The sequence below is a fragment of the Rhinoraja longicauda genome, chromosome 25, assembly GCF_053455715.1.
Source record: "Rhinoraja longicauda isolate Sanriku21f chromosome 25, sRhiLon1.1, whole genome shotgun sequence".
Lineage (NCBI taxonomy): Eukaryota > Metazoa > Chordata > Chondrichthyes > Rajiformes > Arhynchobatidae > Rhinoraja > Rhinoraja longicauda.
In genome coordinates, this window is record NC_135977.1 from 22,707,000 (window position 1) to 22,729,651 (window position 22,652).

Consider the following 22,652-nt stretch of genomic DNA (forward strand, 5'->3'; position numbering starts at 1 on the left):
TTGTGTGCATAATGTGTACCTTGTGGCCTATTATATCAGTGAAGAGGTCTTTGTATTCATTAAAATATCTTCAACCAATGTACTAAGGTGTAAGAAAGGCTGGAGCCTTGAGGTCGAAGGGAGTCGGGCTGAGGTTGGAGCTGCGAAGTCAGTCAGGCCGAGGTGGTCGGGCCGCACTGCCGATACCAAAGGAGGCGTCAGTGTGGGGGACACACACGAAGAAGGGATGAGTACTTTAGTATTACACTGTACCTAGGTGCAAGAGACACTAAAGTATCATCATCATAACTCTGAAATGCCCAACTTTGCAAACTACCTTCCATTTTGGCTTCAGTCACCTCAGCTACTCATTCTCCATTAAAGCTGACCTGTTTTTATATCTTGTTCTAATGATGGGCAGCAGAACTTGATATCTCCTGATGGTACTGTGCATTCGATTTGCTCAAATGTCTGTAAAACCTCACTAGAGGCAGCATTTCAGTGCAATGGTGCATTCTGCATTCTGTCAGCAGTGCTTAGATGAAATTACCCCAATATCTAACAGAATGCTCTAGTGTCAATTCCCATGTCAGTGTTCTGGTTGTTAATTGGCACCGTTATTTGAAAGCCTGTTTGTTGTTGTTATTTGTAGTACAGCTACTGTACAATATTAGTTCTTCATTGTCAGAATGAAACTCCAACATATATCCTTCTGATATTATTTCAAATTGGCACCAACATTGTTTTAGTTCCTTGTCCAAAGGGAAGCTGGTTATGGTTATCAGAGATCTATCATCCCAACCATAGGACATTGTTGCAAATGTTTCTCAGGGCTGTATCCGAGACCCAATCATCTTAAGCTGCTTGACATTCCTTTGATCATAAGGCCTGGAGTGAGAATGTTTCCTAATGATTGAACAACATTCATTTCCATTCACAATTACCAGGAAATAAAGCAGTCTACATCTGCATACTACAAGACACAGACAACATTCAAGGAAGGGTTGATTACTGATAAGTAACATTTGTGTCAAAGTGCCAGGGAATGATTCTCTCCAACTGAAGAAACTCTAACTAGTTTTATTGAAATTTCATGGCATTACCATCAGCAGGGTAGCAGGACCCCCACCTTCACCATCCCAGGGGTCTGCAGTAACCAGAAACTTAGTTGAACTGGCCACAAGAGCAGGTCAGTGGCCTATCCACTCTCTGAAGGTGCAATTCACAAATATAATGGAATGCTGTCTACCTGCCTGGAGAAGTCATGCTCCTTCTCCTTAGGCAGTGAAGTTTCCACTGTGGATGCTTGGTGGCTAATTAACTCAATGTGGGATATGCAGTATCTATCATTGATAGGTTTGGTGCTTGGGTAATTTGTGAGGTGGTGCACTCCCTCCAGCTTTTACACTGGCTCTGGCGTTCTCCTACCAAGTGAACTCAAGGTTCTCAGTGCCATTCCGAACGCTTCTCCTCCATTTTGAATGGCTCATGGTTTCCCACAGGCCAAAGGTGAAATTACAATTTTTCAAGAAGGTTTTGAGAACATTCACGAATTGTTTCCTCTGTCTATCCAACATTTGGGGGTCTGATATCAGGCACGTGAATGGTGCAGCATGACCATTGGAGCTAAGTGTGTGTTATTGAACTACCTTGCTTTAAATTAGACTGCATTGCAAATTGTTGTGTATCCATTGTTTAAGATCATGGCTTGTATGCTGTTACATAGCGCTAGATGATGATGATGAATTGCTACCGAAGTCAAATGCTTTTGTGCGGTTGCAAACAGGCACGTATATTGGTTGATATTATTCCCTATACTTCTCTTGGAGTGGGTCCTGTGAAGAATGTGCATTTTACCTTTAGATGGACAGGATCCATGTTGTAATAGCTCTTTGTCCATTGCTAGCAGGCAAGTTGGGAGAAGTTAGATGATAGTTTCCTTTGGCAGAAGGCACCGAGATCCTTCATTTTACTGTAATCAGAATGGCCTCCCTCCTTAAAGCTATTCCAACAGAAGCCCCAAAATCCATGACCATAAAGGTCAAAGGCAACAGGTGCATTGGATCCAGTCATACAATTGAAACAGGCCCATCAGCCCAACTTGCCCACACTGACCAAAATATACCATCTACACTAGTTGCTGGGTGTAAGTCTTGGAATTTCATATGCAACAGTACTATGGGACTGCTGTAGTGGAAGGTGGTGGTGAGCTACCTTGAAGGGCAATCAGGGGTCAATAATAAATTGTGTCCTCAACGACAGGTTTTTAATGTTCTTTTTGATTTTTTTTCAATGAATACCATTAATTTCAGATCAATCATTAACTTGATCAAACCAGCACATTGATGCAAACACAAAGAAAGATGACTATTGCATCAATTTCCTCAGAATTGGAGCTGATTTGACATGTCACTGAATCAAACTCTACAGGTGGAGGGCAGATTGACTGCTCGCACACAAAAAGTCAATTTGACATTCTTAGATTTCATTTACCTCAACCATTCACAGTGATAGCAAAAAGAACTCAAAAGGGGACAGTTTTTTTAAAAAAGGTTATACAGGAAAAAGAATCTTTATTGCTAATCTTGTTGCATATATTCCTGCAAATTAAACAGCATTTAGCAATGTAAATGTGATTAATTCTTGTACCAAATAAGTGAATCCTTGTGAATTGTGAATCCGTAATTGTTGGAGCTTACTTGTGAATCAAAATTAGAATCTTTGATTGCCATTACACTACCAGCAGTGGGGAATTCAAACCAACTCCATACAGATGTTTGGTTCTGTACATGGACTGATGTTTTATGGCTTACAAGAAAATACAAGTCCCTGTTGGGGATTAACATATCACATCAGTTCTACAATGTTGTGCATAAGGTACTGTTTATGCCTTCAAGTGAGAGAAACAGAATACCATCTAAAAGCCACTCTTTCAAATGTTCAAAACTCTGGGAATTGGTTTAATCGACCTATGCCATCTTGGTTGAAAATGTATCCTGAGAAAAAAAAACCATAAATCTGCAGGCAGTGGTGATTCCATGTGTTTCCTGTACTTGTCCTTTATGGTGGTAGAGAAAGGCTATCAGTGTAGAGTCATGGGGAGAAAGAGCTTGGAAACAGGCCCAAGTCCATACCAACCACATGTTAATACTAATCCTACCTTAAACCCAACTTTTTCCACCATCAACTCTCTGCCTCCCTCCAGATTCTTCTACTCACCCATACACAAGAGGTAATTTTAAAAAGTTGCCAATTAATCTACCAATTGTCACACCTTTGTCACCTGGGAGAGAACTGGAGCACCTGGAGGAAACCCACACAGTCACAGGGAGAACATGCAAGCTTCACGCTGGTAGCACCTGAGGTCAGGATTGAACCAGGGGCTCTGGCACCGTGAGGCAGTGGCACTGTTAGCTCACAAAAAGTAGCTGCAGTGACTTTTGTAGATGGTACACCGCAGTCAATGTGTACGATGGGTGGTGGGAGTGCATGTTCAGGGTGCTTTGGCGTGAATTATGTCAATCTTTTTAAGTGTTATTAGTTGCCACTGACTTCAGCTTTACCAGGATTCCTTGATGCCGGACTTGGTCAAGTGCTGCTGTGTCTAGGGCAGTCACTCTTTCCTTTGGACTATAATGAGGCCTGGAGCCATGTGGTCCTGGACAATCCCACACCAACCACCATCAAGTCAATAATAAAATTCTTAAAATGTACCAAAAATATTGAACTGTGCAAGGTGCATCATGTACAGATCATGGCAATCAAAACATGAAAGGTAATAATTTATTAAAGTTGACACAGTACACAGTGTTTGGATTAATACTGTCTTTACATATACCTACTCCCTGCAACAATTGTAATACTATACATTCATTTCAAGACCCAAACTTAGAAATGAAAGAAAAATATTCAACATATCTGCATGTTGATTTGAGTAAATTACTTTGGGCAAAAATAAATCAAAGGTATATACAGGTTTATCAACCTAATTTCCCCACATATATCTCAATATATTTTACATTCAGTAAGAAACCAATATAATGTTCACACTCTTTATACAAAGTCTGACATTCAGAATCAGATAATTTCAAATGCTAGAGTTTTGTACATCAAATCATAATTCAAATTAGTTGCTCTGTAGAAGCTATTTTCAGTTAGTTTATCATGGAAGTATAATAAATGGAGTTAAGGATGTGAAGTAGAATATTGAAAGGAGAAAACTGACATGAAGAAGAAATGAAAAACAAAAACTGTAGATCTACAAAGAAATACACCAATATCTAGGGCGGAGCAGTGCATTAGAAGGTCTCATCATCATTGCAGTTGTTTGTGCAATGCCCAAATACCTCACAGATGGCACAATAGGGGCGTTCATCTTTTCTACTGCCATGGTAAGTAGAATGCGGTGGAAAGTCAGACACCTGAGCTTGTGTGGGACAATCCTCAGTGTCATGCAGGTCAAAACAATCACATATGTCACAGAAGAGTCGTGGAGGTGGCTTCTTCTTTGTTTGCGCCTCTTCCAAGCTGCAAAGAAGACATTTAGCAGAGTAATCTCAGTAGTCTTTAATTCTTCAGAAAATAAATCAGATTTCTCTGCCGCACACATTGTGGAAACAGGACAAGGAAAAATATTTTTGTTTTGATGAGCATGTTACATATTTTACGAACCACATTCTTTGTCACCGTTTTCTACTGCTACATGTTGTCGTGCAGTTAGCACTCCATACAATTGTACAATTAAGGCAAGTCATATGGTGTGAACTCATCATGCCAAATTCAGCAACTACCAAACTGGAGGTGGATCTTCAGTACGCTGCATTTCCAGAAAGCGACACTCTCGAATAATTGACCATGAATACTCTCACTTCTTTTATTTCCATGCCGTTAGGTCTGCTTTCCTGCTTTATGGACTATTCCAAAGCAAAACGTCTGTCTTTCAAACATGTCCCTTTAGTTTAGTTTAGGGATACAGCATAGAAACAGGTCCGACAGCCCACCAAGAACACACCAATCACTGACCACACTTGTGTGCTATCCCACTTTCACGTCCACTCCTTACACACCAAGGCCAATTAACATACAAACTCACACGTCTATAGAATGTGGGAGGAAACCGGATCACCTGGAGGAAGCCCATGCAGTCACAGGGAGAACGTGCAAACCCCACACAGGCAGTACCCACGGTTAGGATTGTTGCCAGGCGCGTGGACGTCAGAAGCTCGCAGGCCCCTGGGTGGGGGCCGACATCGGGAGCTCCGGCAGTGGCAGCGTCTTCGCCCGCCCCGAATCGCGGGGCTTGGTTCGGCACGCCGCGGACCTTTCACCGTCCGGCACGGCCTGGAATAGGCCGCGGGATTTTCTCTGCCCGGCGGGGGCTTCAATGTTGGGAGCCACGACCGCCCCGACGTGGCAAGTTCAACAGCCTGACCGCAGGAGAAGACGGCAGGGGAAGAGAAAATACATTCTGGCCGCCCATCACAGTGAGGAGGTGATTGGAGGAGACTCACTGTGATGGATGTTTCTTTTTGTTTGGTGTTTGGTTTATGATTGTGTATGTTATTGCTTATTTTTATTGCTTATTTTTATTGGTCATTGTTGGACTGTGGGTAATCTCATTTCACTGCACATTTGTATGTGACAAATACATTGACTATTGATTATTGACTGTGTGGCAGCAGCTCTACCAGCTGCGCCACCATGTATCTTTCTTGAAACATATCTTGGGCAACTGTGTACATCCAGCTATCCAACCTCTTGTGTCTCCATCTCTTAGTAGCTTAATATCAGGGAGCCACCCAGCAAAGTATCCATTGACATATTGTGCCCACATCCATAAGACATTTAATCAGCATGTCAACTTACCATTCAAAATTGTTCACATCATCATTCCCATTGAGAGATGCTTCAGCCAGTTTTTCTAGTTGTCCTTTCAGTTGTTCGTTCTTTCTTTGTAAATCCACTATCACAGAGTTCAGGAAATCAATCTGCAATTTTAATAAATTAAAGCACAAATAAAAATTGTGTTCTATAAAAAGTGATTATGCACACTTGATCAATTACCAGTGCCAGGATAGGAATATGTATATTTAATTTAAGTAAAGAAAGCAGGTCCAAGCTAATTGAGAGAACTATTCCCGAATTCTCCAGTCACAGACTGAAACATTTGAGAATGTTAAATTTAGTCATTAGGAGTTGGTCAGTCAAACCATTAATTCTGTAGCCTTTCTGACAATGAAGGACAACAGACTTGCACCAAGATAATTTCCTTCTGTAATGGAAAATTATAATTTGTCCTAAATAGGATTAGTATTTGAAATACAGTATGGTACAATTATTCTGCAAAAAATCCCAAACTGTAACAGTTTAAAAAACAATTAGCTATCAAAACAGCTTGCAAGTAGCTCAGATGCTTGTAACAAGTATCCAAAAGTTCTTTATGAGCAGAGCAGAAGCAGGCCATCCAGTTCCTTTTGTCTGCTCCACCGTTTAATAAGAGCATTGCTGATATTCTTACTAACCTATTTCACAAAATGCTGGAGTAACTCAGCAGGTCAGGCAGCATCTCAGGAGAGAAGGAATACCTTCGATTTGTACCAGCATCTGCAGTTATTTTCTTACACTACTTTTACTAACCTATATCGCTAGATTCTCTTTAACATCAGAAATATGATCACATTTTAAAACATGCACATTAATGGCATTTTTTCTTCAACTGTGAATCCAATCAAGCTATTAGTACCACATGCAAGTGTTATTAAATATAGGCCAAATAATAATTCAGTCATTACATGTTGCTTTCTTTACCACTATTGTGGCATATCTGTATTTTGCTAAATTTTAGGGGCATCTTACTCACCTGCGATGTGCAGTATCCAGTTTCGTTCAAATTGTTGCTATATTTTAAAAGTTATTCACTTTATAAACTTAAATAAATCACTACCACTTGCCATGCTTGTGCATTTGGGGGGAGGGTTGCCGGGCCCGGTATCCACGCGTGCGCAGTTGGGGAGGGTTGCCGAGCCAGGCGATGGCACGCCCATAAAGAATGAAGGGACAGAATTAAGTATACGTTGCATCACAACAGAAACCCAACGGGTCCATGGGTGTCCGCACGTGTGCAGTTGGGGGAGGGTTGCCGGGCCCAGCGGCGGCACACATGCGCAGCAGCGCCGGGAGGACCAGCACCCATCCCAGCATGCCGCACGCCTGACCTTTCTCCCGTGGTGCAGCGCGGCAGTAGAGAGGTCAAAGATGGCCGCCGACAGGACGAACATGGCGCAGCGCCTTGCAGTTGCTCTCCTTCTGCTGGCCGCCGCGATGGCCACCCGGGGCCGGGGCGAGTGGCTCCCTCTCCCCCTTACCCACCCCTGGCCCTAGGGGAGACTCCCCGGCCGCCACAGCCTCGGATATACCCTGGGATCCTGCTGTGCGCTTTTGGAATGGGGGAGGGGAGGGTGCTAGACCAATGCAAGAGAGGTTTGGAGCCGATGGAGGTTGTGGTGCAAATGCTAGGGTTATTTGATTATAATCTGAGTGGGATTTTTCTTTTGGATGGATGTTTCTTTTGTTTGGTGTTAGTTTATGATTGTATGTGTTTAATGCATTTTTATTGATTATTCTTATTGTTGAACTGCAGGTAATTTTTCATTTCACTACACATTTATGTGTATGACAAATAAACGACTATTGACTATTGGATTTTGCTGTGCATTGCAGGGGAGGGGGATGTGGGGGGGGGTCTGATTGATTCTGGGGGACGGGGAGAGTGCTAGACCAATGCAGGAGTGGTTTGGAGCCGATTGGGGTTGTGGTTCAAATGCAAAGGTTATTTGAGTATAATCTGAGTGGGATCTTGCTGTGGATTGCAGGGGAGGGGGATGTGTGCGGTCTGACTGATTCTGTGGGAGGGGGAGTTTGGAAATAATAACATCTGTAATATCTATCTATCTATATATATATTACTAAAATAAAATCTTATTTCTCTTCCCCTTTTATCGTTTCACTGTGACCTTTCGTCCTCAACCCCTTAACCAAGGGTAGATATTATCATAAACCAGCATTTGCAGTTCTTTCCTACAAACCAGCATCTGCAATTCTTTCCTACAAACCATGATCACAGTCATGATCAGCCATGATCACGCTGAATGGCAGTGCTGGCTCGAAGGGCCGAATGGCCTACTCCTGCACCTATTGTGTATTGTATTGTATTGTATTGTTTAAAACTCTCATCTTGTTTGTATACAGCCAAAACGGTACACGATAGCGCGACAATTTTAGGACCATCTTTCTCACTATTGTCCTGCGGTTCAAATGATTGTTATATTTTTTAACTTTCACTTGTTAAACTTTAAAAATCACCTTTTTAAACTTTAATAAATCCCTTTTCCACCTGCCCTGCCCGTCAGCCGTGCTCGGTGTCACAATGGGAACCCAACGGCTCCGTGCCTGCGCAGTTGGGGCCCATTGATCTAATGCAGATGCTCCCTGACTTACGATGCTTCGACTTAAGATATTTCAAATGTGCAATGGTGCAAACGGTAGCGACCCGCAGCTCACTTCTGGCCACGTGATCTAATACAGATGCTCTCCGAATTACGATACTTCAACATATTTCGACTTTGTAATGGTGCAAACAGCAGGGGAGGAGAAGGGGGGGAGTGGGGGGGGGGGAGGCTGGTAGACCAATACAAAAAGGTCTGCCATTTATTTTAAAGAAAAACGTGATTTTCATTGAGATTTTCTTTTTAAAAAAGGACCATTTATTTGAAAGAAAAAAACGCAAATTTCATTGAGATTTATTTTCTTACAAAAAGCCATTTTAAAGAAAAAACGCTATTTTCACACGTGGGGTCGATTGATTGGCTCCGACCTCCCGCCCAACGCCCAATTAGTCCGGGTCCCACGTGGGAGGAGCGCTGCCCTTGGCCTGATTGGTTACCGCCTCTTCTCGCTCAAAGCGCACTGGTTGTCTGCCGGGTCTTCTTCCCGCTCAAAGTAACGGCCGTCGCAGTCGAGCTGCCGCTGCTGCCGAATGAGGGACAGTGTCGAGGATCTCCAAGAGAGAATTTTCACGATAAAAAGCCACAACGATAAAGATAAGATTTATTTTATTTTAAAAAAATCTCCATTTTCATTTAGATTTTTTATTTAAAAAAAACACCTTTTATTTTAAAAAAAAACCATGATTTTCATTGAGATGTTTATTTTAAAAAACGGCATTTATTTTAAAGAGAAAACGTAATTTTCATTGAGATTTATTTTATTTTAAAGAAAAGCCATTTATTTCAATGAAAAAACGTGGTTTTCATTGAGATCTATTTAATCTCTAAAAAAAGCCTTTTATTTTAAAGAAAAAACACGATTTTGCCACGTCACAATGGGAACCCAACGAGGAGGCGCACACACGCACGTGTTCCGTTCAAATTGTCACGCTATCGTGCACCGTTTTGGCTACTTTCTGCCCAACCAATTGTTCAAGCGTTTTTGATTGCAACATGCGCCTTAAATTTAGTTACACGAAGAAACTGACAAAGTTACCAAAGAACCTTTAGTAACAACGCAAACCCAATGGGTGGTCTCGTATATACAGTGCACTCAGAAAGTATTCAGACCCCTTCACTTTTTCCACATTTTGATATGTTACAGCCTTATTTTAAAATGGATTAAATCCTTTTTTAAAAAAATCATCAATCTACACACAATACCCCATAATAAAAAAGCGAAAACAGGTGTTTAGAAATTTTTGCAAAGTAATTAAAAAGAAATAACTGGAATATCACACTTACACAAGTATTCAGACCCTTTGCTATGACACTCAAAAATGAGCTTATGTTCATCCTGTTACCATTGATTGTCCTTGAGATGTTTCTACAACTTGATTGGAGTGCACTAGTGGTAAATTAAATTGATTGGACATGATTTGGAAAAGCACACACCTGTCTGTACAAGTTTCCACAGTTAACAGTGCATGTCAGAGCAAAAACCAAGCCATGAAGACAAAGGAATTGTCCGTAGACCTCCAAGACAGGATTGTGTCGAGACACAGATCTGGGGAAGGGTATAAAACAATTTCTGCAGCATTGCAGGTCCTGAAGAGCACAGTGGCCTCCGTCATTCCTAAATGGAAGAACTTTGGAACCACCAGGACTCTTCATAAGGCTGACCTCCTGGCCAAACTGAGCAATCGGGAGAAAAGGGCCTTGGTCAGGGAGGTGACCCAGAACCTGATGGTCACTCTGACAGAGCTCCAGAGTTCCTCTGTGAAGATGGGAGAACCTTCCAGTAGGACAACTATATCTGCGGCACTCCACCAATCAGGCCTTTATGGTAGAGTGGCCAGACGGAAGCTACTCCTCAGTAAAAGGCACATGACAGCCCGCTTGGAGTTTGCCAAAAGGCACCAAAAGGACTCTCAGACCATGAGAAACAAGATTCTTAGTCTGATGAAACCAAGTTTGAACTCTTTGGCCTGAATGCCAAGTGGTACCGCTCATCACCTGGCCAATACCATACCTATGGTGAAGCATGGTGGTGGCAGCATCATGCTGTGGGGATGTTGTTTAGCAGCAGGAACTGGGAGACAAGTCAGGATTGAAGGAAAGATGAATGGAGCAAAGTACAGAGAGATCCTTGATGAAAACCTGCTCCTGAGCGTTCTGGACCTCAGATTGGGGCGGAGGTTCACCTTCCAACAGGACAACGACCCGAAGCACACAGCCAAGACAACGCAGGGCTGGTTTCATGACAAGTCTGTGAATGTCCTTGAGTGGCCCAGCCAGAGCCCGGACTGAACCTGATCGAACATCTCTGGAGGGACCTGAAAATAGCTGTGCATCGACGCTCCCCATCGAACCTGACAGAGCTTGAGAGGATCTGCAGAGAAGAATGGGAGAAATTACCCAAATACAGGTGTGCCGAGCATGTAGCGTCATACCCAAGAAGACTTGAGGCTGTAATCGCTGCCAAAGGTGCCTCAAGAAAGTACCGAGTAAAGGGTCTGAATACTTATGTAAATGTTGTAGTGGCCTGGCGGAGGCCAGAGAAAAGGCAAGACGCCAGGCAGTGTTTAGTAAGATTCTTTTATTAGGCTGTGAGCTCCTGCCCACAGCGTAGTTCTCCTAGGGATAAGATACGCCTTCCCTTGGTCTGGCTTTTAACCCCTTTCGCCTGTCCGTCACGTAACGAGGGGGCTGACCCAAGGAGTGGCCTGATCCGCCACAGGACCCCCCCCAAGAACCGGAGGTACAAAACGGACAGGAGGGCGCACGAGGCGACCAGCCCGGGTGCGCACCATGACCGGCGCAGGGACCGGCGACTGACCGACAGGTGGAGGGGTCGTAGCAGACACCGGAGGGGGTAGCTTGGACGGGGGGCGACCGCGCGGGCGGGGCTGTGCAACCGGCACCGGCCGATCAATGTCCACGTGTGCCGGCTTCAGCCGTGCGACCGAAACAGTCTCTCTGCGACCCCCCATGTCCAGAACGAATGTGGCCGAGCCGTGTTGCAGGACCCGGAAGGGGCCCTCGTACGGCCGCTGGAGAAGTGATCGGTGTGCGTCCCTGCGCAGGAACACAAACTGGCAGTCCTCCAGAACGGCAGGGACGTGTGGCTGGAATGTCCCATGACGTGACGTGGGCACAGGTGCCAGCCTGCCCACCGTCTGCCGAAGACGTTGCAGGGCGTCAGAAGGCTGCTCCACTCGACCCTGCGCTGGTGGGATGAACTCCCCGGGAACCGTCAAGGGGGCCCCGTACACCAACTCGGCGGAGGAGGAGGCCAAGTCCTCCTTGGGTGCGGTGCGGATCCCCAGCAAAACCCACGGCAGGGCGTCCACCCAGTCTGGGCCCGTGAGCCGAGCCTTAAGGGCAGCTTTCAGCTGGCGGTGAAAGCGTTCCACCAACCCGTTCGACTGTGGATGGTACGCCGTAGTGTGGTGTAGGCTGACACCCAAGAGTCTTGCCATGGCCGACCACAGTTCCGAAGTGAACTGTGGCCCCCGGTCGGATGTAATGTCCAGTGGCACCCCGAACCGGGCGATCCAGTGCGCCGCCAAGGCCCGCGCGCAGGTGGCCGTCGAGGTGTCTGCCAGCGGAATGGCCTCCGGCCACCGCGTGAAGCGATCTACCACAGTGAAGAGGTGGGTCATGCCCCGGGACAGCGGCAGCGGCCCCACGATGTCCACATGAATGTGGTCGAAGCGCTGCCGAGGGACACGAAACTCTTGCAGAGGCGCACGCACGTGTCGCTGGATTTTTGAAGTTTGGCACGGGATGCAGGTGCGTGCCCAGTGTGCGACCTGCTTACGCAGCCCGTGCCACATGAAACGGGAGGATACAAGGGCCACCGTCGCCCGAATGGAGGGGTGAGACAGCCCGTGGAGCACCTCGAATACCCTGCGACGCCAGACGACAGGGACGATGGGCCGAGGCAGGCCAGTGGAGGTGTCGCACAACAGTGTTGTATCCCCGGGGCCACAGACAATGTCCTCCAGCTGCAGGCCGGACACGGCTGTACGATAGGCGGCCATCTCCTCGTCCCCCAGCTGTGCGGCTGCTAGGGCGGAATAGTCGATCCCCCCGGCCATTTGTAGGACGGCGTGGATCGCGGGTCTAGACAGGGCGTCGGCCACCCTGTTGTTTTTTCCCTCCACGAACCGAATTGAGGTGGTGTATTCCGACACATAAGCCAATTGTCTCTGTTGCCGCGCAGACCACGGATCCGAAACCTTGGCGAACGCAAAGGTGAGTGGCTTGTGGTCTGTGAACGCGGTGAAGGGTCTCCCCTCTAGGAAGTACCGAAAGTGGCGTACCGCGAGGTAGAGGGCGAGGAGCTCCCGGTCGAACGCGCTGTAATGCCGTTGGGCCCCGCTGAGGTGCCTGCTAAAGAAGGCGAGTGGCCGCCAACACCCGTCGATGTGCTGCTCTAACACCGCACCGACCGCCACCTCAGAAGCGTCCACGGTCAGGGCGGTTGGGGCATCCTCCTTAGGATGGACGAGCATCGTGGCCCTGGCTAGGGCCTCCTTAGCCTGCTCAAAGGCCGCTCCTGCTTCGTCGTCCCACTCGACCTCCTTGCGGCGACCAGCCATGAGGTGGAAGAGTGGGCGCATAGTTCTGGCCACCGACGGCAGGAAGCGGTGATAGAACGAGACCATCCCAACGAATTCCTGCAGGCCCTTGACAGTGGTCGGTCGGGGGAAACGGCGGACAGCTTCGACCCTGTCCGGAAGAGGTACCACCCCTTGTGGGGTCACCCGATGGCCGAGGAAATCGATGGCCGTCACCCCAAAACGGCACTTGGAAGTATTGATTGACAACCCGTACTCGCTGAGGCGTTTACACAGCTGGCGGAGGTGGGTGCAGTGCTCCTGCTTCGAGCGGCTGGCCACGAGTACGTCGTCCAAGTACACAAAGACGAATTCCAGGCCACGGCACACACAGTCCATAAGCCGTTGGAAGGCCTGTGCGGCGTTCTTCAACCCGAACGGCATCCGTAGGAACTCGAATAGGCCGAACGGGGTGATGATGGCAGTCTTGGGGATGTCATCGGGGTGGACCGGGATTTGATTATACCCACGCACAAGGTCCACCTTGGAGAACACGGATGCTCCGGCCAGGTGGGCATTAAAGTCCTGGATGTGCGGAACCGGGTACCTGTCGGGAACAGTCGCGTCATTTAAGCGCCGATAGTCCCCGCACGGTCGCCAACCCCCGTCCGCCTTGGGGACCAAGTGGAGTGGTGACGCCCACGGGCTATCGGAAGGGCGCACAATGCCCATTGACTCCATCTGACGAAACTCCTCTCGAGCTAGACGGAGCTTGTCTGGAGCGAGATGCCGCGCTCGGGCGTGCACGGGTGGCCCGGTGGTGGGGATGTGATGTTGCACCCCGTGCTTGAGAGCGGAGGAGGAGAAGTGGGTTTCCACAATGTCCGGGAAGTCCGCCAGGATGCGCGCGTACGTCGCATCCACGGACGACAGGTGTTCGACGTTGGGGGAGACCGGCCTCAGCGTGCTGGAGTGCACCAGGCGCTGCCGCCTGACATCCACGAGCATGGAATGCGCCCGCAGGAAGTCGGCGCCCAGCAGCGGCTGGGAAACATCCGCAATGATGAACTGCCACGTGAACCAGCTGTCGCCGAAGTTAAGGGCGAGCTGGCAGACCCCGTAAGTGTTGATGGGGCTACCGTTCGCCGCAGTGAGGAGGGGGCCGCGTTTGCCCGTATGGATATCGGCGGTGGATGGAGGTAGGACGCTCACCTCTGCTCCAGTGTCGACGAGGAACCGACCCCCGGTGCGGCGATCCCGGGCGAACACACGATGGATCTGGCCGGCCGCCGAAGGGATCACTGACGGCCGTCCCTTGCGTTTCCCGGAAAGGCACAGGGTAGGCGACATTGCTTGGCGTTCGGTCCCCAACGACGGTGATAATAGCACCAGCCGCCTTTGCTGGTGTCCGGTGGTGGTGCAGACTGGGATGCCCACCAGCGACCTCCGGTGGTCTCCAGCGGTATTGGAGGTGGTGCTGCTTGGGCCGACCACCAGCGACCTCTGGTGGCGTCTGGCTGAATTGTCGGCGGGCCGTGCGAGAAGGGCGTGCCGGCACCGGGGTGCCCGATGGCGGCCGGATTTCGCCGCGGGGGTCGCCCTGCAACGGGGTCGACGGCGGCCGCAGCTTGCTGTTGGCCTTCCGATGCCGCGGAAAAGACAGCTAGGGCTGCCAGGTCCTCCCGACGGGACATCCAGATTTGATCAGCGCGCTCGCCCAGCCGCTGCGTGTCGGTGAAGGGGTCCTCAGCGAGCTGAGAACGGAGGTCGACCGGGAGCTGCCGCAGGTAGGCCTGCTTGAATAAGAAACAGGGCGGGTGGTTGCCCATAAGGGCGAGCATGTCCTCCAGAAGGGCCGACGGCCGTCGGTCCCCGAGCCCCCCCTGGCTCATAACGCGAGTTGCCCTCTCGGCGTCGCTGAGGCCGAACCTCCTGATAAGGAGTTCTTTAAGGCCCTTATATTTGTCATCCGCGGGGGGGGGTTATTAAGGTAAGGCTTTACTCGCCTTGCTGTCGCCTGGTCCAGGGCGCCGACGACATAAAAGTACTTCGTCAAGTCGACGGTTACCCCTCGCACAGCAAACTGTGCCTCTGCCTGCTGAAACCAGACCTCAGGCTCTTCGGTCCACAGGGTCGGGAGTTTGAGGGAGACGGCCTCGAGGTCGGCAGGACCGGGTTGCACGAGGTCGGCAGGACCGGGTTGCACATTATCGTTTGACATCACTACGTGTGATGTCCGTCGAGGTCACCAATGTAGTGGCCTGGCGGAGGCCAGAGAAAAGGCAAGACGCCAGGCAGTGTTTAGTAAGATTCTTTTATTAGGCTGTGAGCTCCTGCCCACAGCGTAGTTCTCCTAGGGATAAGATACGCCTTCCCTTGGTCTGGCTTTTAACCCCTTTCGCCTGTCCGTCACGTAACGAGGGGGCTGACCCAAGGAGTGGCCTGATCCGCCACAATGTGATATTTCAGTTATTTATTTTTAATTACTTTGCAAAAATTTCTAAACACCTGTTTTTGCTTTATTATGGGGTATTGTGTGTAGATTGATGATAAAAAAAAAGAATTTAATCCAATTTTAAATAAAGCTGTAACATAGCAAAATGTGGAAAAAGTGAAGGGGTTTGAATACTTTCTGAATGCACCACATACACACATATATATACACACACACACATACATAAACACACACATACACATATATATATAGACACATAAACACACACATATACATATATATATGTGTGTGTGTGTGTACGTAGAAAAATAACTGCAGATGCTGGTACAAATCAAAGGTATCACAAAATTCTGGAGTAACTCAGCAGGTCAGGCAGCATCTAGGAGAGAAGGAATAGGGGGGGGGGGTGTGCGTGTGTGCGCGTGTATGTGTGTGTGTATCTATATATATATGTATTTATGTGTGTGTATATACATGTGTATGTATATGTGTATATATATATATATATATGTATATGTGTGTGTATATGCATATGTATACATACACATATATACACACAACACACACATATATATATACATACACACATATATACACACATATAAACACGTATACATACACACATATATATATATATACACACATAATATGTACACTATATATATATATACACAAGATGAGATCGCCATTTTGAGATCGCTGGTGTCACAACGGGAACCCAACGGGTCCACGGGTCGTCTAGTGATCAATAAACGGCCAACATGCCAGGTTTTAACAAGTCAGTCCAATATCACAGATGTCCATATGGGAATTTTGTGCTCAAAATGTTTATGCAATGTTTAATTGGCAAAAAGAATCTAAAAGCAAAAGTACAGATACTACTGCATGTTGCCTGCTTGCTCATCGGAACACAAAGCTGATCTGCTTCACAAATGTCACTGCACCCTTTTGTACATATTGACCATTGTTTTTAATTCTTTAGGAACTAGGGTAATTATATATCAAATGACATTTTCCAATTTTAATGTTAAAGCATCAACAAAAATCTTGTATTAAAGATTATAGATTGGTCGATGGTGTCTATTGTTCTTTTGTTGGAAACATTGAAAAATTAGGCACTAATGGCTGGGCTCAAAGTCGGTGAAGCAAAATGAGAAGGATTAACTAAAATAAGGCAGAAAAACAATCTAATATGCTGACATAATATACAACCAGCAGGTTTTTCATGACCCATGTTGAAGGAAGATTTCTAATTGGGATACTTTTGTCGTGCAAGGCAGATCACCAGGATTACTGATTCACAGTACTTAATTCAACATTTAGTCTTAATGCAAAGTACTCTGACATTCTTTCTGTGCATAGAGGATTAACTTCCATGATTTTAAAGCAATCGAGTCCAAGAGAGAACCGGATCTGTGTTAATCAAAATTATATTTCTGGTCATTTTAAAATAAAGTAAACAAGTTGTTCTTTTATTATTTTGCAGCAGTTGATTGCTATTTGGCTGACCTAGGGAGAGTGGGTTGCATGGTGGGAGAGAAGAGCTTCTGTGGTTTGATAGCATTTGGAGAGGATTTGGGGAAATAACATAAACTTGGGGTTTGACTCCATTGTGGAGTGGAATCTATTGTTTCAGACATTCAGGGTGAAATTTAGCTCAATGAATGGCTTCCCAGTAAGCTCATAACAAAGAGTGAGCATGTTGGACCGAGGTGGGGCACAGAGAGAAGCAACAGCAGTAACAAGGAAATTGCCGTAGTTGTTCACAATTTTCAATGTAAATATTGTGTTTAAATCCTTGCAATTAATTCTAGGAAATGCATGTCTCAGTTTAAACCTGACTCCCGATTTAAGTCCAAGAGTTTATATTCATATGTTTATGTACTGAAACCTGCCAATGCAGCAAGTAATTGAGGGTGAAAATTTAAAAAAAACATCCTGATAAAGGAAATCTGAAGTAAACATAAAAAATGCTGGAAACACTCAGCAGGTCAGATAACGCGTGTACACAGAGAAACAGAGTTAATGTTTCAGGTCAAAGACAGAAGATTTTAAAGACATATTTCCAGCACTTTTCTATTATTAATGAAAATAGGGATGTTCACATCATCTAACAAACAATGATGAATGCAATCTACTCAAACCATTTTCAAGTACACTATAAAAATGTATTTATTTAGCACTTTCTGCAGTCATTGATGCTCTGAACAGTTACCACAATAATTTAAATACTTTTAAAGTGTACTCGCTATTGTAGCAATAAATACGTTGTGATCAGTATAGTTCTATCAATGAATAAATGAACAATTCAACTGCTTTAGCTGTTAGTTGAGGGATAACTAGGTAGTATAAATTTAGGGCAATTCCAAGGAACATTAGTTTCAAGTGCGGCATTTCTTCAGACCATGTTACCTCAGATAAGGTGCTCAAAAGCTTGGGTCAACAGTGAAAGTTCAAAAGCCAAGGCTACATACCAAGGCCAACACTATTGGATGGGGTCACAAATAGATATTCATCCTGCACATAGCATGATGTTCAAAGTTCAAATATGAGGAAGATGTCCTCACTGTATAGAGAGCTCAACCTACCTCGCCTGCCTCTCAAATACAGATAGTCTCACTGTGTAAAGAGATGCTCAAAGTGAACTTTATCTGAAATGAATTTTACTTGTCTTTCAGTTTTACAAGTAGGCCTTGTTGGTTCTCTGCAATGGATTTAAATCATCCAGTGGTACCATTTTGTCCAACAGCAAGAGAAATATCCCCAGTCATCTGGCTAATATTCTTTAGTAAACAACATTACTACAGTCGATTATCTGGTTCTCATATTGCTGTTTGTGGGGACCTGCTGTGTACCAATTACCAATTATGTCACTTACATTACAACAGTAACTGCACTCAAAATACTTCATGGTGTATCAAGTGTCTGAGTCAACATAAGGGTATGAAATGTGCTTTAGAACATTAATGGCTTTTTAACAAAAAAAATTAGTATTGTGCAAAAAGCAGTCAATAAAAATAAGTACAGCAAACAGGAATTGAGCACCCATTCAACATAGAATCACAATTGATAAACAGGCCATAGTCTAAAGATTTCACAGCATTCAATAATGCTTAGATCATCCTGAATGATACCCATTCAATGTGTGTTTTTTTTCCAATTCACACTTCTGCCTGACTGTTATCTGTCTGTGGATTCAAGTAAAAGGATGATCTTAGCAATTTTGCAAAAAGATAGAAATCCAGAACACACAAATATGAAGAAAATGGCAAGCAATAACAAACCATTTGCTGCTTGGACAGAAGCATCGCCAGCATCAAGGAGGGAAACAAAATGGAAAAGCAATTAGCACTATTTAACATCACGTCAACCAACTAAAAGTCAATGTGAAAATTACTGGGATTTTCAGGAAAAGCATACTCAGAATTATAATCAATGTTTTACAAATTAGTATTGAAGAAAATAAAGATAACTAGTTTCATAAACTTAGCCAAGTTATAAATTTCATTGAAATAATAAGTCTTGAAGTATAAGCAAATATGTTACTGAATTTTGAGTATGAACCATAATGTTGGACTATTTGAAAAATATTTTAGTGCTCCATTACTTGGTCCACTATCATGCTGCAAACCATTTTATACAGAGGAAGCCACCAGCTGCCTTTCAAACAGTCTCTGGTTTCATTTAAAGACATCTATTGCTTGCCCTTCAGTGATCATAAACCTTCCACAGCACCCGAAAGGAAAAATAACTAATGCCATAGTAAACTATTCTCACATTGGGGAAAATCTGGGGAAAAAAAGCCATATCTGATTTGTTATTAATCCTTTCACAAAAGATTGAAAGAAATTAGTCCATTTCATCTGGAAATTGAAGATTACAACTGATCCTCAATCAAAATCTGCAGATGTTTCTCTGCTTCATGGGAATTAATTCTAATGCAAAGAATGTTGCAATTCTTTGAAAGCAAACCAGTTTTGCCATAAATTGCATTAAGGTGAAAACGAATTTAATCATTTGTGGATAGATTAAAAAAATGTAGAAATAGCACATTCACAAATGGTTTAGGAAAAAAAAGAAGAATTAAAGTAATCAAATCCATATTATTCAACATTTTAAAGAAACTGGCCTCAGTCTCTTCAACCCACATGATTCACTAGTGATTCACTAAGGAAATCTACTGTCCTTAATCTGATTTACTTGCCAGTCCAGTCATATCACTGTGGTTTGTCTTAACTACTTCCTCGATAAAAAGTTTAGATGTCAAATAACATTACAACTTTCCCCAAAGAGTTTTATTAGAAGTGATGCCAGCAGAAGCAGGGACCAAAGTCACCCGTTTTTACTGGTGTACAGCGAGTTCAGCAACTTTTTGTTCCATCTCTTTTGTCATTCTCTTTGGAATCGTCAATGGTGCCATGGGTCAGAGTGGTCTGTGACCTTTCTGCTAATCTGCACCATTGGAACATGATGTCTGAATGCAAATGGCCATCAAGAAATGACAGATGAAGTAAACGGTAATTAAACAAAAAATTAAAACACAAAATCAAATCACAGGCATACACACAATTTTGTTACTTAAATCAAGATGTTCAATGTACACACATTAGGCTTAACTTTACTATCACAGCTTGAATACATCATTCCTTTTGCTTCAATCTTTTTTAAAATCAACTCAATTAATGTTCAGAAATTAGTAAAAAGATAGACTTACCTGGCACTCAGCAGAATCATTTTCTTCCCTTTGCTCTTCGATAACAGGTTCACCTTTAAATAAAAAAGGAAAGCTAAAAAATGACATGCAAATACAAAAGGACAAAATGTTCATATTTTACGAACTACTGAGTCAGATTGCCTACATCAAAACATTGGGAGCAATTGTCGTAAATGCCTTTATTGACATCACTTGATGTGGCGTGCAAATCACTGACCATTTTCTTTAAAGGTGCATGTCCTCTCTGTAGCTCTGCAGGCAACTAGAACGAGAATCTTACCATGGAAGTCAATCACCCTCAGACCATGTTCTGCCTTTGCTAGTTCTCAGCCCCTGTTAGTACATGCACCGATGAGCCAAAACATTATGACCACCTGCCTAATATGCTGTTGGTCCTCCGTGTGTCGTCAAAACTGCACTGACCTGCCGAGGCATGGACTCTACACGATCCCTGAAGGTGTCCTGTGGTATCTGGCATCAAAACATTAGCAGCAGATCCTTTGAGTCCTGTAAGTTGCAAGGAGGAGCTGCTGTGGATCGGACTTGTCGATCCAGTACATCCCACAGATGCTCAATCGGATTGAGATCTGGAGAATTGAGGAGGCCGGGGCAAGCCGTGAACATTTCAACATGTTCCTCAAACCATTCCCGAAAAATGTGTGCAGTGTGGCAGGGCGCATTATCCTGCTGAAAGAAGTGACTGCCATCGGGGTATACCATTGCCATGAAGGGGGGGGGGGGGGTACCTGGTCTGCAACGATGTTTAGGTAAGCGATACGTGTCAAATTGACGTCCACATGAATGGCCGGTCCCAGGGTTTCCCAGCAGAACGTTGCCCAGAGCATCACACTCCCTACACCGGCTTGTCATCTTCCCACAGTGCATCCTGGAGCCATCATTGCCTTCGCGCATCGATGAGCTTTGGGCACCCAACACCCTGTCGCTGGTTTGTGGTTTGTCCCTTCTTGGACCACTGTCGGTAAGTACTCACCACTGCTGACCAGGAGCACCCCACAAGCCTTGCCGTTTCATAGATGCTCTGACCCAGTCGTTTGGCTATAACAATTTAGCGACTTGTCAAAGTCGCTCAGGTCTTTACTCCTGTCCAGTTCTCCTGCATCCAACACATCAACTTCAAGAACTGACTGTTCACTTGCTGCCTAATATATCCCACCCCTTGACAGGTGCCATTGTAACAAGATAATCAATGTTATTCACTTCACCTGTCAGTGGTCATAATGTTTTGGCTCATCGGTGTATGTATGAGGATGGAGTAATACATTCAAATAGGTTTCAGCCTCTGTTCTGTAGCACTATTCTTGCACACAAGCCAAAAATTTAAGCGTGACACAACACAATCTATGCTAACATTGTGTGCAGTGGAGTGTGTGGTGCCTTTCAGGTGAAATATTACTTTAAATTCTGACACCTTCACAAATGGATGCAAAGATCCCATGGCAACCTCCGAAGGGCAGAAGAAATCTTAGTGCCCAAGCCAACATCATGAAAACAAATTTAGCAGATTATGCCACTGTTTTAGCAGTAATTTTAAAGCTTTCCAACAAAACAGCAAGAGACGGCTGATGCTGGAAATCTCAATTAAAAACAGAAAATGTTGCAAATGCTCTAAAAAATCAGGCAGCATCTGCAGACAGAGAAGCATAGTTAATGCTTCAGGGCAATGATAACTCAGAGATAATTTAAAAAGCTTTTTATTAACCAAGACCCACTGTGGGACATTGCGAGGTCAAACCGGCATCACTTACAATAAAGGCAAGTAATTGCACCTTTTCTTTATTTTCTGAGAAACTGTTCTTTTGAGGCGTTACCTAGCAGGTTTATTAATTAATTTGTGACCATTGTAAGTTTTTCTACTTCAGTCTCAGAAATTTACATAACAGAGGGAATCCATTCAACTAATCAAAATAATTCTAGTTGAAGTGGTATCCAGTCAAATCTTACTTCCCAATTCACAACCTGCAGCTTTTTAGGTATATCAAATGCACTTCCAATTTATAAAAAACTAGACCATGTGGACCCGTGGGGCCCAAACCTCTCCTGCATTGGTGCAGCACCCTCTACTCCCCCCCTCTCCCTCCTCCCTCCCCCCTCCCCATCCCCCTCAACCCCCCTTATCCTCCCTCCTCCCCCCCCTCCCTCCCTCCCTAGGAGATAGATTTAAACTTTAAAATGTGAATAACTTTAAAAATATAACACCGATTTCAATGAAATTTCTTCCAATAAGTGGTGAGTAAGGTGGGCCTAAAATTGTCGCGCTATCGTGTACTGTTTTAGCTGTAGTTCAGGAACGAACAAACAAACAAATGAGAGTTTTAGTTTCCCGATAGATGTAATGCATGTTATTGCTCCTGGCACATTTTCAGGCAGAGAGTTGCAGACCCTCAGCTTTTTTCCTCCACTTCTCTCCAATCTTTTTACCAATTACCTTAAATCTA

At 45.0% G+C, this 22,652-nt stretch overlaps 1 protein-coding gene across 1 annotated transcript in view; it reads right to left on the minus strand.

The window, feature by feature from the left end:
* Positions 1-3,748: 3,748 nt before the first annotated feature.
* clip1a (CAP-GLY domain containing linker protein 1a) overlaps positions 3,749-22,652 on the minus strand; it is a 139,281-nt gene continuing 120,377 nt past the window's right edge. The window contains 3 exon segments of the mRNA XM_078421673.1: positions 3,749-4,506; positions 5,845-5,966; positions 20,197-20,249. Of these exon segments, the coding sequence (XP_078277799.1) occupies positions 4,278-4,506; positions 5,845-5,966; positions 20,197-20,249 (404 nt within the window). The 3' untranslated portion in view covers positions 3,749-4,277.